At 40.8% G+C, this 20,727-nt stretch overlaps 1 protein-coding gene and 1 non-coding gene across 5 annotated transcripts in view; one reads left to right on the top strand and one right to left on the bottom strand.

Moving 5' to 3' along the window:
- The window catches only part of DENND5B (DENN domain containing 5B), a 209,301-nt gene extending 193,255 nt beyond the window's left edge, over window positions 1-16,046 (top strand). For all 4 annotated transcript variants that reach the window (XM_064377434.1, XM_064377433.1, XM_012458431.3 and 1 more), the window contains 6 exons: window positions 356-474; window positions 1,378-1,565; window positions 5,985-6,067; window positions 6,295-6,421; window positions 8,896-9,070; window positions 10,649-16,046. In XM_064377434.1, the coding sequence (XP_064233504.1) occupies window positions 356-474; window positions 1,378-1,565; window positions 5,985-6,067; window positions 6,295-6,421; window positions 8,896-9,070; window positions 10,649-10,832 (876 nt within the window). In that variant the 3' untranslated portion in view covers window positions 10,833-16,046. The remainder of the gene's footprint in view (window positions 1-355; window positions 475-1,377; window positions 1,566-5,984; window positions 6,068-6,294; window positions 6,422-8,895; window positions 9,071-10,648) is intronic.
- Window positions 3,444-3,555, bottom strand: LOC135275466 (U6 spliceosomal RNA). The gene has a single exon (XR_010343099.1). It is a non-coding gene; the product is annotated as a U6 spliceosomal RNA (small nuclear RNA).
- Window positions 16,047-20,727: the final 4,681 nt, after the last annotated feature.

Below are 20,727 nucleotides of genomic sequence, written 5' to 3'. Positions count from 1 at the left end.
TTTTAAAATTCTCATCCTTCAAGGCACAAGTCACTGTCTCAGTCATGTTTCTGGGTTCCCCAAGTAGAAGTAACTGTTCCCTCCCCAGCATTCTTCTAGCACTTTTTACATCCCTAATCTAGCACTGTGTACAGTCCCCCTCATTTGGTAATGTCCATATGTCTCCCATCTCATTATGTGGGAGCTCCCTGAGAACAAGGAATACATGTGAATATATTTCTCTAGTGGATAGCTGAATACATTATGTAGGGTTGGTCTCTGCAGTTGTTAAATTAGACGGAACCAAAGTACCTGTAAAGCTGAGATGTAACAGGAAGAATTGGGTACTAAATAACCTAAGGTCCTGTCCTTACAGTGCCAGAACTTGGGGAAGCTGACCACTGTTCAGATTGGTCATGATAACTCAGGACTGTTAGCCAAATGGCTAGTGGATTGTGTCATGGTCAGAAATGAAATCACAGGACATACGTACAGGTAAGTAAATGGCCTTGGGAACTCAGAATTCTTTAAGATTCTTCAGATGAGAAAAGGTTTAAGAATTGTTTCAACTCTTCCACTTGCCTTCTGAACTTTAGGGGTTTTGTTAGGGGGAGGGATTATTTTTGTTTAAGTCATAAAAAATTGCCCCCCAAAAAACTTTTTTTTTTTTATGAGACAGTGTTTCTCTCTTGTTGCCTAGGCTGGAGTGCAGTGGCATGATCTCAGCTCACTGTAACCTAGGCCTCCCAAGTTCAAGAAATTCTCATGCCTCAGCTTCCCGAGTAGCTGGGATTACAGGCCTCTACCATCACACCCCGCTAATTGTTGTATTTTTAGTAGAGATGGGATTTTGCCATGTTGGCCAGGCTGGTCTCAAACTCCTAATGTCAAGTGATCCACCTGCCTCAGCCTTCCAAAGTGCTGGGATTACAGGCATGAGCCACCACACCCGGCCTCAAAAAACTTCTTAAAACAACAGATGTTTGCTGCTATTGCTTAGTCCACAAGTGTTGAAAAGATTAGTGTAACTCTCAGAAAAAAGAAGCCTAAAATAATTTTAGTAGGAGGAAAAGATCTCAGTCACAGCCAACACTACTCTATGGAAACATTGTCCTCTTTTCTTCTTTGCCTTAACTCCCACATTAATTTCTAGTTTGAAAATATTCTGACGGGGTGCAGTGGCTCCTGTAATCCCCACACTTTGGGAGACTGAGATGGAAGGATCACTTGAGGCCAGGAGTTCAAGACCAGCCTGGGCAATATAGTGAGACCCTCTGTCTACAAAAAACACAAAGATTAGCTTGGTTTGATGGTGCACACCTGTAGTCCCAGCTACTCAGAGGGCTGAATGAGAACCCTGTCTCAAAAAACGCAAAAAACTTTTTTCTATCCTACCAGATTCCCATGTGGACGGTGGCTGGGGAAAGGCATTGATGATGGGAGCCTGGAAAGAATTCTAATTGGAGAATTGATGACATCAGCATCAGATGAAGATCTAGTAAAGCAGTGTCGGACTCCACCCCAGCAGAAGTCACCCACCACAGCTAGGAGATTGAGCATCACTTCACTGACAGGAAAAAACAACAGTAAGTAGTTTAAAATCTTCTGACGTGCTTCATATCATGTAGGCCTCATGTGACCATTTGACAGAAAACAGTTGTATTAATAAATGAAGTGAGGAGATTTTAAAAAGAAAAAAGTTGAGGAAGATTCATAAATATTCCAAAGCCAGAAGAGTTTAGATGTGGAAATCTAATTTTTTTTTTATTCATTTTTTTTTGAGATGGAGTCTTGCTCTGTCACCCAGGATGAAGTGCGTGGCCTAATCTCAGCTCACTGCAACCTCTGCCACCTGACTTCAAGCCATTCTTGTGCCTCAGCTTCCCAAGTAGCTGGGACTACAGGATCCCACTACCACGCCCGGATAATTTTTTTGTATTTTTAGTAGAGACGGGGTTTTGCCATGTTGGCCAGGCTGGATTCAAACTCTTGATCTCAGGTGATCTGCTCGCCTCAGCCTCCAAAGTACTGGGATTATAGTCGTGAGCCACCGTGCTCTAAAATCTAATTTTTAAAAAACGTACATGCTATGTTTTTATTTAGCTGTGGAAATATGAGTAAATATTTTGCCTGACACTTTTGTTTTGAGTCAGGGTTTTACTCTGTTACCCAGGCTAGAATGCAGTGGCACAGTCTCAGCTCACTGCAGCCTCTGCCTCCCAGGTTCAAATGATCCTCCCACCTCAGCCTTCCAAGTAGCTGGGAATACAGTCACACAAAATCACACTTGGCCAATTTTTATATTATTTTTATAGACTGGCATTCGCCATGTTGCCCAGGCTGGTCTTGAACTTCTCAGCTCAAGTGATCTGCCCGCTTCAGCCTCCCAAAGTGCTGGCATTACAGGCATGTGCCACCACACCTGGCCTTGCCTGAAACTTAAAGGAGAAATAATAATAGTTATATATTACAGTATTCCCAGATAGCCATATCTAGTTATCTAGCTTTCCAGTGTCTCTTTTTTTTTTTTTGAGATGGAGTTTTGCTCTTGTTGCCCAGGCTGGCGTGCAATGGCATGATCTTGGCTCACTGAAACATTTTTGATTCAGGCATTTTCCTTCCTCAGCCTCCAGAGTAGCTGGGATTACAGGCATGTGTCACCACACCCAACTAATTTTGTATTTTTAGTAGAGATGGGGTTTCTCCACATTGGTCAGTCTGGTCTCAAACTCCTGTCCTCAGGTGATTTGCCCGCTTCGGCCTCCCAAAGTGCTGGGATTTCAGGCGTGAGCCACTGCGCCCAGCCAGTAGTGAATTTTATTAATATTATACTATGTTCACATACCATTTTTAGTAATATAGGAAAATTCTAATTTATACTAATGTGGGCTTCAGTAGACTGAATAATGTCTCCCAAGAATATAAAATTCTAATCTCTAGAATCTGTAAATGTTGCCTTAGTTGGAAAAAGAATATTTGCAGATGTGATATAGGGATCTTGAAATAAGGAGATTGTTCTGAATTACCTACATGGGCCCTACATGCAGTCACATGTATTCTTTCCCAACACTTTGGGAGGCCAAGGTGGGCAGATCACTTGAGGTCAGGAGTTCGAGCCCAACCTGGCCAACATAGCAAAACCTCGTCTCTGCTAAAAACACAGAAATTAACCAGGTGTGTGGTGCATGCCTGTAATCACAGCTACTCGGAAGGCTGAGGCATGAGAATCACTTGAACCCAGGGGGTAAAGGTTGCAGTGAAGCAAGCTCGTGCCACTGCATTCCAGCCTGGGTGACAGAGTGAGTCTGTCTTTGTTTTTTTGTTGTTTTGGTTTTTTTTTTTTTTTGGTGCCAATTTTAAGTAGTTTTATTTAAGACATTGCATTTTCCACTTACAATACAGTGTTTATGAAGTACAATGTTATTTCCTTGCCCTGTGCATACACTCCATATTCAAGTATGGAGAAAAATATGGAACGCTTCACGAATTTGCGTGTCATCCTTGCGCAGGGGCCATGCTAATAATCTTCTCTGTATGGTTCCAATTTTTTAGTGTATGTGCTGCCAAAGCAAGCACAACTCTGTCTTAAAAAAAAGGAATGCTGGCCAGGCACAGTGGCTCATGCCTGTAATCCCAGCACTCTGGGAGGCTGAGGCAGGTGGACCACCTGAGGTCAGGAGTCCAAGACTAGCCAACCAACATGTCAAAACCCTGTCTCTACTAAATATACAAAAATTAGCTGGGCATGGTGGTGGGCGTCTGTAATCCCAGCTACTCAGGAGGCTTAGACAGGAGAATCACTTGAACCTGGGAGGTGGAGGTTACAGTGAGCTGATATTGTGCCGCTGTACTCCAGCCTGGGCAACAGAGTGAGACTCTGTCTCTTAAAAAAATAAAAAACAAAAAACAAGGAATACCAACAGCCACCAGAAGCTGAAAGAGGCAAGGAAAGAATTTTCCCCTAGAATTTGAAGGGAATTTAGCCCTGCTGACACTTAGATTTTTTTTCCTTTTGCCCAGTGATAACTAAATTTTGACTTCTGGCCCCCAGACTGCAAGAAAATATATTTCTGTCACTTAAACCACCAAGTTTTGTGAGTCTATTAAAGCAGCCACAAAACATGAATAGAGGCAGTATTTAGGGAAAAGTTACAGAAGTTTATCAGTGAATGGGGCTTTATTTTAGCTATAGTTAATAACCACAAGTAGAATAATAAAGGTACCTAATATGTCCTTAGTTTATTAAAGCAGTCTGTGTCTGATACAGATATCAGATATCTATCCAATGAGATATATTAAAATCAACTGTTGATACATCTAACAACATGGATGACTTGCAAAAGCATGCTAAATGAAAGAAACCAGAAACAAAAGATTGCATATTATATATTCTGTTTATATTAAATTCTAGAAAAGCATTATAATAATAGGAAGCAGATCAGTGGTTGTCAGGAGTTAGGAGCTAAGGAAGGTAACTGACTGAAAAGACTGCAGGGTGACTTTTGGGGAAGATGGAAATGTTCTGTATCATGATTGTGGTGGTCATTACATGACTATCCATTTGTCAGAGCTCATCAAAATTGGTGACTTTTATTATATGGTAAATTTTAATTATGCTGATTTAAAATTTAAAAGTAGGTTTAAGCTCCATTCATCCAAATTATTATACCATCTGAATCAGTCCAATTTCACAGGGGTATTATTTAACAGGCCTTTATCCTCCAACTTTCTTTTCTCACTCTATAAGCAAAAAAGTCTAAATGATCCAAGACTCAGGATGGATAATAGGGTATTTTCTCACAGTATGTTATATGTAAGATCGTATTCAGATAACTGAAAGTTTTTAATCAGTTTTCAAATAATACCGATCAGAGCTCTTTTGGAATGGATGACAGCTTTCAAAATAGACTTGATGTCCAAAAGAAAGAAACTCAGAGAAAGATCAAAGTGAAAAACAAAACAAAACAAAACAAACAAAAAAATACTGGGTAAAGAAATTACTAGGAACTAGAGGCTAGGGTATCAGTACTTCAATTGTAGGAGGTTTTCATTTTAACAGTTTTTATGCATTAGTGTAGAAAAAACTTACTTGAATTTTACTGAAAGAAGTGTTTATGCAAGAAATCCTTGAGCAGTATGAATTCAGAGATACTTAAGTGTGAGGATGTATAGTTTTTCTTTTATATTGTGATAAGTAAATTAGAACTACAAGAAAATCCGAACTATATGCCTTTTCTCTTGTTACCTACTTCTGAAATGTTTACCACACTTTTTTAAAATCTTTGGATTTGGTGGACAAAAGTGATTTAGGTCCCATTCAAGCAGCCCACCAACCTATCCCTCAGGAAAGTGGCCTAGAAGAGCAAGTACTGGCTGACAGAAGGAAGCAGTGCTGAAACAGGTTGACTAGCCAGGGAGGGAGGGAGTTCTGGGCTTCAGGCCCAGATGCCACAGGGTACCTGGCATCTTCCCCCAACACAACAGCAAATCTTCAAACTCCAGGTTAGCTATCCAGAGCTCCTCAAGCCTTAGTCTATGCCCACTAATGGGCTCGGAGGTAGGTAGCATAAGGGAACATTTGAGGAGTGACGTTAGGACTTCCCAATCTTGCTTCTCATACTTGGGTGCTTGCTTCCATTTTGTGACAAGTACCATGCTAGGTTATTTACTCCTATAAATTATCAGTTTTCCCAGTGAGGCATGTATTTTCCCTATATTCAGTTGAGGAAACTCAAACTCAGAGGAAGTTAGACACTAGGCTTGGGTTACAGATTGCAGATGGTAATGCTGGGATTTGAATCTAGGGATCTCTTGGATTATTTTCCATTATGCCAGGATGCTTTGCACTTGGCCAAACTGGCCAGAGGCAAGTTCTGTGGAGCCCCTGACAAAGCCAGCCTGCTTTGGTGACATATTTCCTGCCTAGGTGGACACAGTTGATGTCCCATAGAAGTTTGGTTTATTTCTCTCCCATGAGAATGCAGCCACTGTTTGTTATTTTACAGAACCCAATGCTGGGCAGATCCAAGAAGGAATTGGAGAAGCTGTGAACAATATTGTGAAACATTTTCACAAACCTGAAAAAGAGGTATTTATGGGCTATGAAACATAGTATAGTGTGACTTTTAAAGATGCATTTATATGTGATACATGAGGCAATATGGGGTGCTTGAATTTTCATTTGTAAGTTTTCTGGTAGCTGTAAAAACATGCTTCATGCTTCATATAGCTACCTTCAGCACTTGCTTCTCTAGTGTTTTTCTTAGACACAGATGCAGGAGATTTTTATTTGGCACTGTGTGTTATACCCCACAGAGAGGAAGCCTCACCGTATTGCTGTGTGGAGAAAATGGCCTGTTTGCAGCCCTTGAACAAGTTTTTCACCATGGATTCAAATCTGCCCGCATCTTTCACAAGAATGTCTTCATCTGGGACTTCATAGGTAAATAAAGCAGATGTATGTTACTTTAAGGTCACTGAAGCCTTTCTTAGGAAACTCAAAGACCCAGGAATCTGAATGAATTAAGGGTTAGTGATAAGGGTATATATTTTTTAAATAAATGTTAAATTAGCTGCGTGTGGGAGCACACAACTGTGGTCTTAGCTACCTAGGAGGCTGAGGCAGGAGCATTGCTTGAGCCCAGGAGGTGAAGGCTGCAATCAGGTATGATCAAGCCACTACAGTCCAACCTGAGCAACAGAGTGAGACCCTGTCTCAAAAAGTATATATAATAATAATAAATAAATATCAAATAAATGCTATCTTTGTTTTTCATTCACTCAACAAATTGTAATATGCACAATATTCCAAACATTATTTGAGTTGCTCAGGATACACATTAGTAAACAAAACAGAAATCCCTGTGGTTGGCAAACTTATACTCGGGTCAGTGTGGGAAACGATATACAAAAATATAACAAATATGTAATTCATATGGCAGATCAGAATATCTGGAAAGAAATAGAGCAGTATAAGAGGAAATAAAGTGGGGAGTGGTCTTTTAAATGGGGTGGTTTTAGACTCTACTGAATGTCAAGGTACACTGGAGCACAGACTTCATGTAGGTAAGGAAGTGAGCCATGTAGGTATCTGGGAGGAGGGACTCTATATTGACAGCACTGCCGGTGCTAAGCCCCAAGGCGGAAGTGTTTCCATGGAACCCCAAGACCAGTGTGACTGGAACACAGAGAGAGAGAGAGAGAGAGAGAGATAAGTATGAGATTGGGGGAGGAGGTGTTTAGTATGAGATTGGGGGAGGAGGTGTTTAGTGCCAGTGCCAGGTTGTGTAGGGCCTTTATCCTGAATGAAGTTGGAAGCTGTTGGAGGGCTTTGAGCTAAGGAGTGAGATGATAGAACTTTTTTGTTTGTTTGTTTGTTTGACATGGAGTCTTACTCTGCCAACCAGGCTGGAGTGCAGTGGCCCCATCTCAGTTCACTGCAACCTCTGCCTCCTGGGTTCAAGTGATTCTCCTGCCTTAGCCACTGAGGAACTGGGATTACAGGTGCCTGCCACCACACCTGGCTAATTTTTGTATTTTTAGTAGAGACAGAGTTTCACCATGTTGGCCACGCTGGCCCCGAACTCTGTCCTCAAGTGATCCCACCCACCTTGGCCTCCCAAGGTGCTGGGATTACAGGTGTGAGCCACTGTGCCTGGCCAATTTTTATAAAATGATTCCTCTAGCTCTGTGTTGAACAGTACAGTAATCATTAGCCACATGTCACTATTTAAATTTAAATGTATTTAATTTAAATCAAATGTAAATTACATTTTCTTAATAACACTGACCACATTTCAAGTGCTCAGTAGCCATATGTAGCTACCAAATGGACCTTGTAGAAAATGTAGAGAACATTTTCATCATCACAGAAAGCTCTTTTGGGGTGTTTCTGCTCTAGCTTGCTAAGTTTTGTAATCTTTCTTTTGGTATGCAGCTCTTCTAGAATTCCTAATTTCTTTAAAAGGGCAATTAATCATTTTGTGTTTTCTAAATAAGGCCTAGATGAAGTAGTTCATTTCATCTAACTTAGAATAGACATAAAAAAAGGGCTGGGCACGGTGGCTCACGCCTATAATCCCAGCACTTTGGGAGGCCGAGGCAGGTGGATCACGAGGTCAAGAGATCTTAGACCATCCTGGTCAACATGGTGAAATCCCGTCCCTACTAAAAATACAAAAAAAATTAGCTGGGCATGGTGGCACGCGCCTGTAGTCCCAGCTACTCGGGAGGCTGAGGCAGGAGAATTGCCTGAACCCAGGAGGCGGAGGTTGCAGTGAGCCGAGATCACGCCATTGCACTCCAGCCTGGGTAACGAGCGAAACTCCGACTCAAAAAAAAAAAAAAAAAAAAAAAAAAAGAATAGACAAAAAAAGGAAAGTTGACAGAGCTAGACCCACAGGAGTGATTTTTTTTTTCTTCTGGAATGCCTAGAATCTTATTGCTTCTGCTTCTCATATGTGTATACATATATCTGTCTTCGTCAGATATTTATTCAGGTACATTTCAAGGATCTTGTTGAAAAGTGTTAGCCAGTCATTCTGTAACTAGAACACAGCGGGTATTATCTCAATGGCTACCGTATCATTGCTGGTTACTCCTAGAAGGTTCCAGTCTTAACAGAAGATGTTATTTTTCTTTTTTGCCAGTTTCTGTTTTGTGAAGGTACTTTAAAGGGAGTAAACGTTCCACTCTTCTGGAATGCAGTCTAGATTAGAAAATAAATTCCTAGGAGCATATTTATTGTTCTACTATGAAACATAGACCTCTGAAATCAATGACAAAGTAGTGTTACAGGCTTCAGGACTGGCTGTATGCAAAGCATCATTAGTGTTTCCATAATAAATTAAGTGATGAATCTTTCTGTGTATGAAGTGTTGACATACATTGTGATATAATTCTGACTTTTTTCCTCAGAGAAAGTGGTTGCTTATTTTGAAACAACTGACCAGATTCTAGATAATGAAGATGATGTCCTTATTCAGAAATCATCCTGCAAAACCTTCTGCCACTATGTAAATGCTATTAATACTGCACCCAGGAACATTGGGAAGGATGGCAAATTCCAGATTTTAGTTTGCCTTGGAACAAGGTACAAAACCAGTTTTTTATTTTCCCTATTTTTGCTACATGTTGAACCAGGATCCAGAAAGAGTTATACCAGATCACGCCTCTTCCAAAGCTCTCCTTTGGGTTTCTTTCTTTTTACTTTTTATTTTGAGACAGGGTCTCACTCTGTTAACCAGGCTGGAGTACAGTGGTGTGGTCTCAGCTCACTGCAACCTCTGCCTCCTCCCCTCAGGTTTCTTTAATTCACCACTACCACTGCATGAGTTAGCAACCGATTTTCTCATTTTCTTTTTTTTTTTTTTTTTGTATCCTGACTGGGGGATACCTCCCAATAGGGGCCCAGACAGGAGATTTTCTCATTTTCAAGATGAGAAAATAGATGAGGCACACATAAGTTAGCAGACTTTCCCAAGGTCACACAGCAAAAATGAGACAGAGCCAGTTCACCCCCAGTCCCACTTCAGAGCCCAAGCTCTCCAGACTCTATACTGGCTCCAAAGATAGGTAGGTAATAGGGAGGTTACTAGATAATTAGACACATACACCGTGCATATTTACTATGTAGACCTTATATAGTGTATGCATACCCCTATATTTACATTCAATAACATTTTGGGATTCTTTCTATATAAATACAATTTTCTCTTTAAGACTATTTCCTACCGCTTTATTTTTTGAAAATGACGCACAGGAGCAATACAATCTGTAACTTTTAAAACAGCTCTCAGAATTGTAGGAATTGAAACACACAAACCTTTAGATTTCTTTTTTTAAGTTACCCATGTATTATTTGTTTTTTCTTAAACCTTAAGGGCCTCAACTTGAGACTGTAGACAACCTAGTTGGGGATGCTCAATAAGGATGTCTTTGGAACTTAGCAATGGGTTACTAATGTCAGGTTTGATCAGGAAACATTGAAGATGTGAGGTTTTATCCTCCTAAAACAGCTGGTTTACACAACTAAGTTCTGTATTTCTTCTTCATAAAAGGAGCCCAATTTTAGTTGTGCTTTTAAAGTTTCTTTTGAGCATGATCTTTATCTCCTTTTATCTCTGTACTCTTCTGATTTATTAGACCAATGCAAACTCTCTTCTGGTTTATAAAATCTACTTAATGTTTTTCTGCTTTGATTTTGTTCCTCACCCTGTTATGTTGTGTAAGTTAATAATTAAAAAAAAAAAAAGCAAATCCCTGCAGTTTAGTGTAGTCTTTCTTCCAAAAGGTCAGTATGCTGTGACATGCCTTGCCACAGAGTAACACTCCTATTAAAAAAAAAAAAAAAGACATAGAAAATGACACTCTGCCTCTTTCTGAAGGTGGTGGTAGAATCAGAATAGAGAATGTCTTTAATGTGCATAGACTTGCTAATGTACTTTAAGAACTTCATGGGTTTTCCCTTTAGCTTTACACTGTCTCATCACTGTCTTTTTGCCAGTAAATATTCAACTTCTTGGCTTTGATTTCCTCTCTCCTGACTTCTTTGCTTGGCTAGATTTTGTACCATCCGGCCCCACACCTTCCCATTTGAAAGCTCCACTGTGTTCCTTGTTCTGCAGCGAGGCCAGCAGTGCTCAGGAATTGTTTCTGTTTGGGTCTGTAGGGATCGCCTGCTCCCACAGTGGATTCCATTGTTAGCTGAGTGTCCTGCCATCACTCGAATGTATGAAGAGAGCGCTCTCCTGCGAGACCGCATGACTGTCAACTCCCTTATCCGAATTCTGCAGACCATTCAGGACTTCACCATAGTCCTAGAAGGATCACTCATCAAAGGTGTGGATGTGTAACCAAACTGGCTAGAAACTTTCAGTCCAAACCCTGCTCCTTCCCCAACTAGGGGACTGATTTAGACTTGTCTGACAGTAGTGAGTTACTGTGGGGGACAGTCCAACTTATACCCCATTTGGAACAATCCTCACTCTACAGACAAGGCAAAATGTTGTATTGTAGTTCATTTGAACCTGGAATTTAGTATAAAATAGAGTATTTTCATGTGTTAGATGTGTGTAAATATGCTATCTTCTTTAAGAAATTATATTACTCTAATAAGATGCTTTTCTTAGATTGAATATTCCTGTGACTTAAAATAAGTAGCTTAAAAATGTTCGGGGTTGGGGGGAAGAGTGGTGCTAGCCAGGAAGAAGCCAGTAAACATGTAAATATAGTGCAACCCAGTCGGGCTTTTTTTTTTCCAGGTATCACAAAGAAACCCAGAATGCATTGTTACGTAGTAGCCATCCATCTTGGAGTCTGATCCTTTGTATTGTGAATGCACATAGCTTTAACTACTGTACCAGTAGTCTTCACTCATATCTTTTAAGTTACAAACTGTTGTATGCATTTGAATCGTTAGTCACTTTTCCAGTCTTTTGGAAAAATCTTTCAGTCCGCACAAGATGATATAATTAAAGCATTTTAAACACTAGACCCCAGGAGCTTGGCTGAACTGGAAAGAGAACATACAAAGCCCTGAGAAGTGTGTTCAATTGTGGGATTATAACTTCTTTACACTTTGGAAAGATTAGCCTAACTTCATTCTTGACATTTTTATTCTTGTTATTTGAGGTACTTTGATGTGAATTTCAGTGTTAGCAGACTCAGAGTCATAAGAACTGCAAACAGCAATTTGATTCTGTACTTTTAATTTGGCCATCTAAACTCTGCAGTGGTCTACCTCTTAAGGATAACCTCGAGTCTTGTCTTTGTTAGGGTCTAATCATCCACCTCTCCAGGGCCCATCCCCCCTCGGGTAATGGAAGGAATGTCTAAGGAGGAGGAGGGCTCTGTGTGGCTTGGAATGTTTTTGTGAAAGCATTTGTTGACCATGATAATGCAAATAACAGAAGGAGAGAGAGAATGAACCCTTTCTGGGTGTTTAAGGGCAAGCTTTACGTTCCTTTGTAGGAAGGGGAGTAATAATGTAAAACAACTGGCTCAGAGAAGCTAAAAGCCACTGGCAGCACAGGCTGACAAAATTGAAGCAAACAAGAGGTGGCAACAATTTTGAAAGACCAAAAGTTGTGAGTAACTTTACAGTTTGATAGTTTATAAAGAACTTAAGTGAATGTTGTATTAGCTAGTTACTTTAAGTCCTCATCTTCTGGTAGGTCCTGTAACTCTAATTAGGCATTTGTACATTTTTAGCAGCAAAATTGCCTCAGCAAAGCTCTGAGTTTTATTCCCAGATGTGGCTGAAAAGCAAAGCCATGGTGTCAGTATCCTGTGCAATCTGAGGGTGCTGTGCTTTCACCAGCTGTGTTGTTAATCTTATTTCCTGGAGGAAGAAACTAATGAAACAAGTGCCTCACTCCCTTTATCAAACACTGTATTCAGTCAGGGAAGCCCCTTTTAACATGTGACTTCATACTTGAGGAAAAGGAGAGTTGACAGCTGTATTTAAAAACCCGTAGAAATAGTTTAAGAAGATGGTTCTGGGTAGACTAGAAATTTGTTTGCCTGAAGCTAAAGTGTGTCTATAATGGTACAGCTCTTCCAGGGACATGGGAAGTCTATTGTGGGAGATACCCAAAACCTGTTTTGCACTGGGCTCCTACTGAGTTTAGTGATCAGAGACGATAGCGGGGTCCAACCCAGGATTTCATGCTTGTATCTTCGTAAGGCCATGCTTCTGACAGGTCTAGGCAACCAGGGGGACAACTTAGGTTAGTGTGCTAGTACTGACACACCTTGTCCAGCCTTCTCACTTTGTAGATGGGAACACTTAAGGATTAGAGAGATTAAATCTTACCCTTACCCCACAGCTGGTCTCTGACAACACAAGCTCTAGAATTTATGTTTGTTTGTTTTATTTCACCAGGCTGCATGAGACTGACCTTCCAGGCATTCTTACTAATAGTCTTTCTATTATACTGTTGGATCTTTATTCATCCACCTATACAAGTAAGAAATAAGGATGAATATTTATTTAGAAGAATTAATACTCATATTAACACATTGCTCTCAAATTATTGGGAATTAACATCTTGTAAAAACTGGGAGCAAGTTGGGCCCGGTGGCTCATGCCCATAATCCCAGCATTTTGGGAGGCTGAGGCGAGTGGATCATCTGAGGTCAGGAGTTTGAGACCAGGCTGGCCAACATGGTGAAACCACGTCTCTACTTAAAAAAAAAAAAAAAACCCACACACAAAAATTAGCTGAGTATAGTGCAGGTGCCTGTAGTTCCAGCTACTTGGGAGGCTGAGGCAGGAGAATCGTTTAACGCAGGAGGTGAAGGTTGCAGTGAGCCAAGATTGTGCCACTGCTCTCCAGCCTGGGCAACAAGGACAAGAGTCTGTCTCAAAAAAAAAAAAAAAAACTGGGAGCAAAGTTGGATTGGGGGCCTATGAATAAAACCATTACTTTAAAAAGTAATACCCCCAAAAAAGTTAGACTTAAAGTGTCATCTTCATGCTTTATGTAATATTACTATGATAGTGAAATGACTGATTAAAAAAACACATCAGAACTGACGCATCCTCTTGGATGATGGGCCCCTTAGTCACCTTGTGAGCCCATGTACTTATTCTGTTGATACAGCCCGTGCTGTAAACATGTGGGGCCCTCTTGTGAGCTGCTTGAATGGCCAGTATCCCCATTCTTTTTAGTATTCCCGATGGTGGTCAATCTTGGCCTTTAACGATAAATTTAACTTGGAAATAGTTCTTAGGATCGAAGTTTGATCAATAAAAAGGATGCTTAAGCTGAGATTGGGGTTACATAAGAAATGCAGTTATAAAGAAATAAGACATGTTGGGCATGGCAGTATACACCTGTAATCCCAGCTGCTTGGGAGGCCAAGGCAGGAGGATTGCTTAAACCCAGGAGTTTGAGTCCAGCCTGGGTAACATAGGGAAACCCCATCTCAAAAAAACAAAACAAAGAACTTAGTTTTTTTGTTTTTTTAAAGATGGGGTTTCACCATGATTGCCAGGCTGGTCTTGAACTCCTGACCTCAGGTGATCCACCCACCTCGGCCTCCCAAAGTGCTAGGATTATAGGCGTGAGCCACTGCGCCCGGCAGGACTTAGTTTTTATGTATCTTATAACTGTCTCTAAGTCATACCAAAATTTTGAGCACAACAGTAGTAGCAGAATGCTTAGAATAAATGCTTACACTTTTAAGCTGACTTTTGGAAGGACCATACCCACATAGAGGCATCTTTTCTGCTGTAGTAATTTTTAAAAATTAATATATTGCTTTAGGATCACATCTCAAAGTTTAAATAAAAAATCAATATTTAATTTTTTTTCCTCCAAATAAATTAAATGCCTGGGACCATAATGAGTATTTTTTGCATAGTAATAGCTGGTGAAGAAGTTGTTTTAAAATTAAATTGCCAAAAATATTACCTCTTGAAAAATTTATTTTCCCGACGTTTTTCATATGTCCTGAAACCCCTAATCTCGACCTTTATGACACAGTGGCATTACACTGATGTTGGAAGTATGTGTGAGATCTGTGCCCTGGTCGGGAGTCATATGCCTTAAAAATGACTGCGAGTCAGTGTGAAGTAGTATAAAGTGGAGTCCTATGTGGGGAAAAAGCAGGCTACTGGCTACAAAAGCCTCCCAACCCTCCCCACCCTGTTTTCCACTGGGAATGAGAATTTGATATGAGAAACTTAAACCTTGCAGAAGTGTGGATTTCCCTCTAAAATTTAAGTGTTTCACACATTCTTGTACCTTTTGTAATCCTATGGTATTTACCTTCACATGGCATTTTAAAAAATTATTTTAATGAATTTCTATCACACTATATGAATGATATGGGGAATACTGAATTGCTCATATTTCCCTTTTTGGCAATAAAACACTGTTATATGAAAATGTAAGTAAAAAAGAGAGGTTCAAGACAATACAACAGCTTATGTATAGTATATGTTGATATCTCTAAGGTATTTTGAAACAGGTGACAGACAAGGACCTCAGATTTCCAGGGAAATACTTATTTCACAACATTAGGAGTATAGCTCTTCATAATGAAATATCTTCTTTCTGCTAAAAATTGTGATTTTTTGGTAGATATTTCATTTAGTGAACTGTGAATATTTTCTGTGAGGTTTACAGAAACTAGTCTATCCTTTTCACTATGTTGAAAAGACAATCTGAACTTTATTTATATTTCAGTATTAACACACCTTCACTGATTGAGAGTCTTGAGCACTTCTCTACTTTTATAAAGTGAATCCTATTTCCAAGTCATCCATGTCTTTTGAAGTCTCTGTTTCTTATATAATATTTATTACATTACTGTTTAGCATAAATAGGAGACAGAAAAGGATAATAAACTACTAGGTCCTTTATTCCTATTAAAATACCTGTATAAATCCCTTGAATTAACTGAATTCTAAGCTTTTTGAAGAGGTTGCTGATGTAGTGTCATCAAAAGAATCTGAGGAGAACTTCATCTCCAAAATCTGATTAGAGCTATTTGCCCTCTCAAGGACAAGACAAAGATTGGCTTCAGAGATATATCACATCAAGCTAGAAGGGGGGAAAAAAAAAACTAAAATAAAATTTTTCCTCATTCAAAGGGATCCAGGGTATCCTTGGGTTATGTAGGAGGAAATCATGCTTGTTCCAATTACCTAAATGTACTTGTGTGTGAATCCAATCTTTATTCTAAACACCAAATCTTGTCAACAGTAGAGTGGTATAGTAAGGAGTTCCTGTTTGTCAATCAAAGGAGGGTGTGAAACATACAGAAAGAATGCTCTGTGTTACACTTGAACCATGTATAAATGTACCCTGTGTATCTTTTTTTTAAATTAGCATTTCTGCATTTAAATTATATTGTTTTTCTTTGTATTGTTAACAAAATGCATCAGAACTGGATTTTTTTCTCATCTGAACATAATATAAAATTTAAAAGAGTATTGTGATATTAAGCACTTTAACATACATATCAGACAAACTGACGTGGGTTTTTCAGGTTTGGGAGTACATTTAAATATGACTTTTCATGCTTTGTTCTTTACAAATAAAACTGTGGGATTGATACTTTGTTTTGCTTCATTGTTGTAGAATCTTGATGGCGTTTCATAGGATAAGAGACTTAAGAAAGCAGAGAGATCAAACCAAAACCATTATTAGAATAATAGAGCCTCCTGGGTAAGGGGTGGAAATTTGAACCCTACCTCACACCATACAAAAAAAATCAGTTCTTAGTGTCTTAACCTAAATATGAAAGGTAAAACATAATTTTTAGTAGAAAATATGAAATACACTTACTAACTTGGGAAAGTTTTCTTAAGCAAGACATTTAAATTATGAAGGATAAGTGTGATAAATTTGACTATGTTCACAGTTGCTTTGCTGTAGAAAAAAATTTACTATATAAAAAATAAGAATTTCTGGTCATCAAAATATATCATTAAAAAGGAGAAGGCCAGGCCGGGCGCGGTGGCTCACGCCTGTAATCCCAGCACTTTGGGAGGCCGAGGCGGGTGGATCACGAGGTCAAGAGATCAAGACCATCCTGGTCAACATGGTGAAACCCCGTCTCTACTAAAAATACAAAAAATTAGCTGGGCATGGTGGCTCGTGCCTATAATCCCAGCTACTCAGGAAGCTGAGGCAGGAGAATTGCCTGAACCCAGGAGGTGGAGGTTGCGGTGAGCCGAGATCGTGCCATTGCACTCCAGCCTGGGTAACAAGAGTGAAACTCTGTCTCAACAACAACAAAAAAATAAATAAATAAAAAATAAAAAGGAGAAGGCCACAAGCTACAGACTAGGCAAATATATTTTCAATTCATAATCAGTATGTAATCTGAAAATAATTAGCATTTTGGTCCATAGTAAAAATAGAAGGCGAAGACTGATTGATTCCACAGTGAACATGGATTGGTTTCCTACTACATGGTATTTTTGTTTTGTTTGTTTTTTTGGTGCTGTGACTCGGATACGAACCCTACTATATGTTAAGCATTACTTTAGGTTATGGGCATACAGCATTTTAAAAATACACATTAAATTCCTGCTCCTGCTCTCATGGAGTTTATATTCCAGTAGAGGAGTTACATAATAAACATAAGTAATACATATAGTAGTTAGATAATAAATAATAATAGCCGGACATGGTGGCTCACGCCTGTAATCCCAGCACTTTGAGAGGCCAAGGCGGGTAGACCACCTGAGGTCAGGAGTTTGAGACCAGCCTGGCCAACATGGTGAAACCCTGTCTCTACTAAAAATACAAAAATTAGCCGAGTGTAGTGGCACATGCCTGTAATCCCAGCTACTCAGGAGGCTGAGGCAGGAGAATCACTTAAACCTGGGAGGCACTTGAACCATGCCACTGCACTGCAGCCTGGAGACAGAGAGCAAAAAAAAAAAAAAAAAAAAAAAAAAGGCGCCGGGCGCAGTGGCTCAAGCCTGTAATCCCAGCACTTTGGGAGGCCGAGGTGGGTGGATCACGAGGTCAAGAGATCGAGACCATCCTGGTAAACATGGTGAAACCCCGTCTCTACTAATACAAAAAATTAGCTGGGCATGGTGGCGCGTGCCTGTAATCCCAGCTACTCAGGAGGCTGAGGTAGGAGAATTGCCTGAACCCAGGAGGTGGAGGTTGCGGTGAGCCGACATCGCACCATTGCGCACTCCAGCCTGGGTAACAAGAGCGAAACTCCGTCTCAAAAAGAAAAAAAAAAAAAAAAAAGATGGACAGTGTCTTTGTCCTTTCAGGCTTTGATAAGAAAATACTAGCCTGGAAAACATAGGGAGACCCCTTTTCTACAAATAATCAAAAAATTAGCCAGGCATGGTGGTTCACACCTGTTGCCCCAGATACTCAGGAAGCTGAGGTGGGAGCATTGTTTGAGCTCAGGAGGTTGAAGCTGCAATGAGCCATGATCATGCCACTGCATTCCAGCCTGGGTGACAGAGCAAGACCCTATATCCAAAAAAAAAACAAAACACATGCTGGCGGGGGTGACTTATAAACAATAAACAGCATTTACGTCTCATAGTTGTGGTGGCTGGGAAGTCCGAGAACAAGGTGCTAATATCCGCTGAGAGCCTATTCCTCACAGATGGTGCCTTCCCCTGTGCACGCACATGGTGAAAGGGGTAAAGCTCCTTTGGCCCTCTTTTATAAGGGCACTAAGCCAATTCGTCACCTCCCAAACGGCCCCTATCTTTTTTTTTTTTTTTAAAGACAGGGTTTCACCATGTTGGTCAGGCTGGTCTTGATCTCCCGACCTCAGGTGATCCGCCTGCCTTGGCCTCCAAAGTGCTTGGATTACAGGCGTGAGCCACCGCGCCCGGCCCGGCCCGATCTTAATACTATCACATTGGAGATTAGGTTTCAACGGACGAATTTTGATGGGATACAAACATTATGACCGTAACAGTTATCAAGCTCATATGCTGCTTATTCTGACCAAGGATCTGGTGGAACATGTTTGCAGCAGAGGCCTTGGGTCCTGAATGAAATAAATCTGCCAGGCCCAGGACTAAGTACTCTTATGTCAGAATGTATGCTCTTTGAAAGAAATTTAGGAGAATGCAAAGATAAGCCACAGACTGGTAGAGAATATTAGCAACACACATATCTGACAAAGAACTTGCATTCAAAGTATAGAATGAACCCTCACAATTCAATAATAAGATAAACAGCCCAACAACAAAAAAAGGGCAAATGATTTGAATACACACTTTACCAAAGAAAAAAATAAAAGGATGTCAAAAAGCCCACAAAAGACTGGACACAGTGGGTCACACCTGTGATCTGAGGTGGGTGGATCACTTGAGGTCAGAAATTTGAGACCAGATTGGCCAACATGGTGACCTCGTCTCTACTAAAAATACAAAAAATCAGCTGGGTGTGGTGGTGTGCGCCTGTAATCCCAATTACTTGGGAGGCTGAGGCAGGAGAATCACTTGAACCTGGGAGGCAGAGGTTGCAGTGAGTCAAGATAGCGCCATTGCACTCCAGCCTGGGCAAAAGAGCAAGACTCCATCTCAAGAAAAAAAGAAAAAGAATTACCTAATTCTCATATATTTTAGTTTATTTTTTATTTTTATTTTTTGAAGCAGAGTCTTCTCTGTTGCCCAGGCTGGAGTGCAGTAGCACAGTCTGGTCTCACTGCAACCTCCGCCTCCCAGGTTCAAGAGATTCTCATTCCTCAGCCACCCGAGTAGCTGCACTACGGCGTGCCACCACGCCTGGCTAATTTCTCTACTTTTAGTTGAGTCGGGGCTTCACCATGTTGGCCAGGCTGGTCTCGAACTCCTGACCTCAAGTGATCCACCCACCTTGGTCTCCCAAAGTGCTGGGATTACAGGCGTGAGCCACTGCACTTGGCCTCATATATTTTAAAGCAATGCCTGACACACAGAACACAAAAAAAGTTACCTCTGAAAAAAAAAAAATCCTACCTCTAGATTGAGTCTCACCTGAATATTTCCCTCCCACCCTCACCTCTGGGTTTGTTAAGTCATTCCCCCTCCCACAGGATTTGCACCACTGTTCCTCCTTTATCACACTCCTCACGGTAGTTTTTAACCTTGGGTAGCTATAAATTCCTTTAACAATCTAAGGAAAGCTATGAACAACCATCCCCAGGAAAACGCACCTATGTGCACACACACTTTTATGTACAATTTTGGGGTGCCCATAGAACTCTAACCTGCTTTTTTACATTCCTGAGTTAAATGGACATAAATGTCAAAGATTCCTTATTCCTTTGGCGCAGCAAACCTTAACAGGTCACAGGAAATTCCCAGAGCAGATATTCACTGCAAGGATCAGAGTCCAAAGGAGGTGTCACCAATCTGAGCTCATCTGAGATGCAAATTGTGTTTCTCCCAGGCGGAGAGAGGACTTTCATTGTTCCTTCCTGACTGCATTTTCAGAGCCGACCCTTCACCCTAATGGGGGAAGGGTGCTATGAGGATGAGGGCAGGGAGGAGGTCAGTTACCAAATGAAAGAATGGGGCTGCAGGAGATTCTAAGATCATTTATAAACTTCTGCAGCCCTGCTAACCTACATGCTTGTGAGTCATCTCATCTCTGTTTCCCAGTTGGTAATAAACTTGTACTACCATAATGACCTACACTTCTGTTTTCTGCCGCAGGAAAAGGTGGTAACACCGGAGGCTGCTCCCCCTCCCCACCCTTTGAGAAAAAGAGGAAGACGGGCCAGTATAAAGGTGGCAAATAGCTCTGTCACTTCCCATAAGTTCTGTAACCTCTGTGAGCCTCCATTTTGCCTTTAGAATGAGAATAGTAAAACAGACCTCATACTTTTGTGTGAAAGGGAGGGAACTGCAAATCGCCTGCTCCTAGTAGCACCCAGTAATTGTCAGCTGCTGCTTCTTGATGTTACATTGCACCTGAAAGGATGACAGGCCTGCTTGCTAAAGCTGGCTGTGAGCTTGGGGTCTGCTGGAAAGAAAAGCAGAGTGCAGGGAGCTGCCTGGGACAGGGCCTGTCTGTCTGTCTTATACTTGCACTCTAGACAGCCCTTTGCCTTTTAAATGTCCAGGAAAAGCGTCTCAGATCTTCAGGGGCTTCGCTGTACCCCTCCCTTTAACTGGGGTTCAAATGCCCTCATCTACAGACGGTTCCGTCATAAGGCCAAAATGATTGGATTCAAAGGATCTGGAAGATTGGTCCAGCCCTTTATTCTGATTAGAAACACTCCCAGAGGTGACGTGATTTGCCCAAAGTCGCGCAA

The sequence above is a fragment of the Aotus nancymaae genome, unplaced genomic scaffold (assembly GCF_030222135.1).
Source record: "Aotus nancymaae isolate 86718 unplaced genomic scaffold, 86718_ANA_hifiasm-v0.15.2.pri h1tg000016l, whole genome shotgun sequence".
Taxonomy (NCBI): domain Eukaryota; kingdom Metazoa; phylum Chordata; class Mammalia; order Primates; family Aotidae; genus Aotus; species Aotus nancymaae.
The sequence above is the reverse complement of the archived record's forward strand: the minus strand, read 5'-3'. Positions and strand labels throughout refer to the sequence as shown.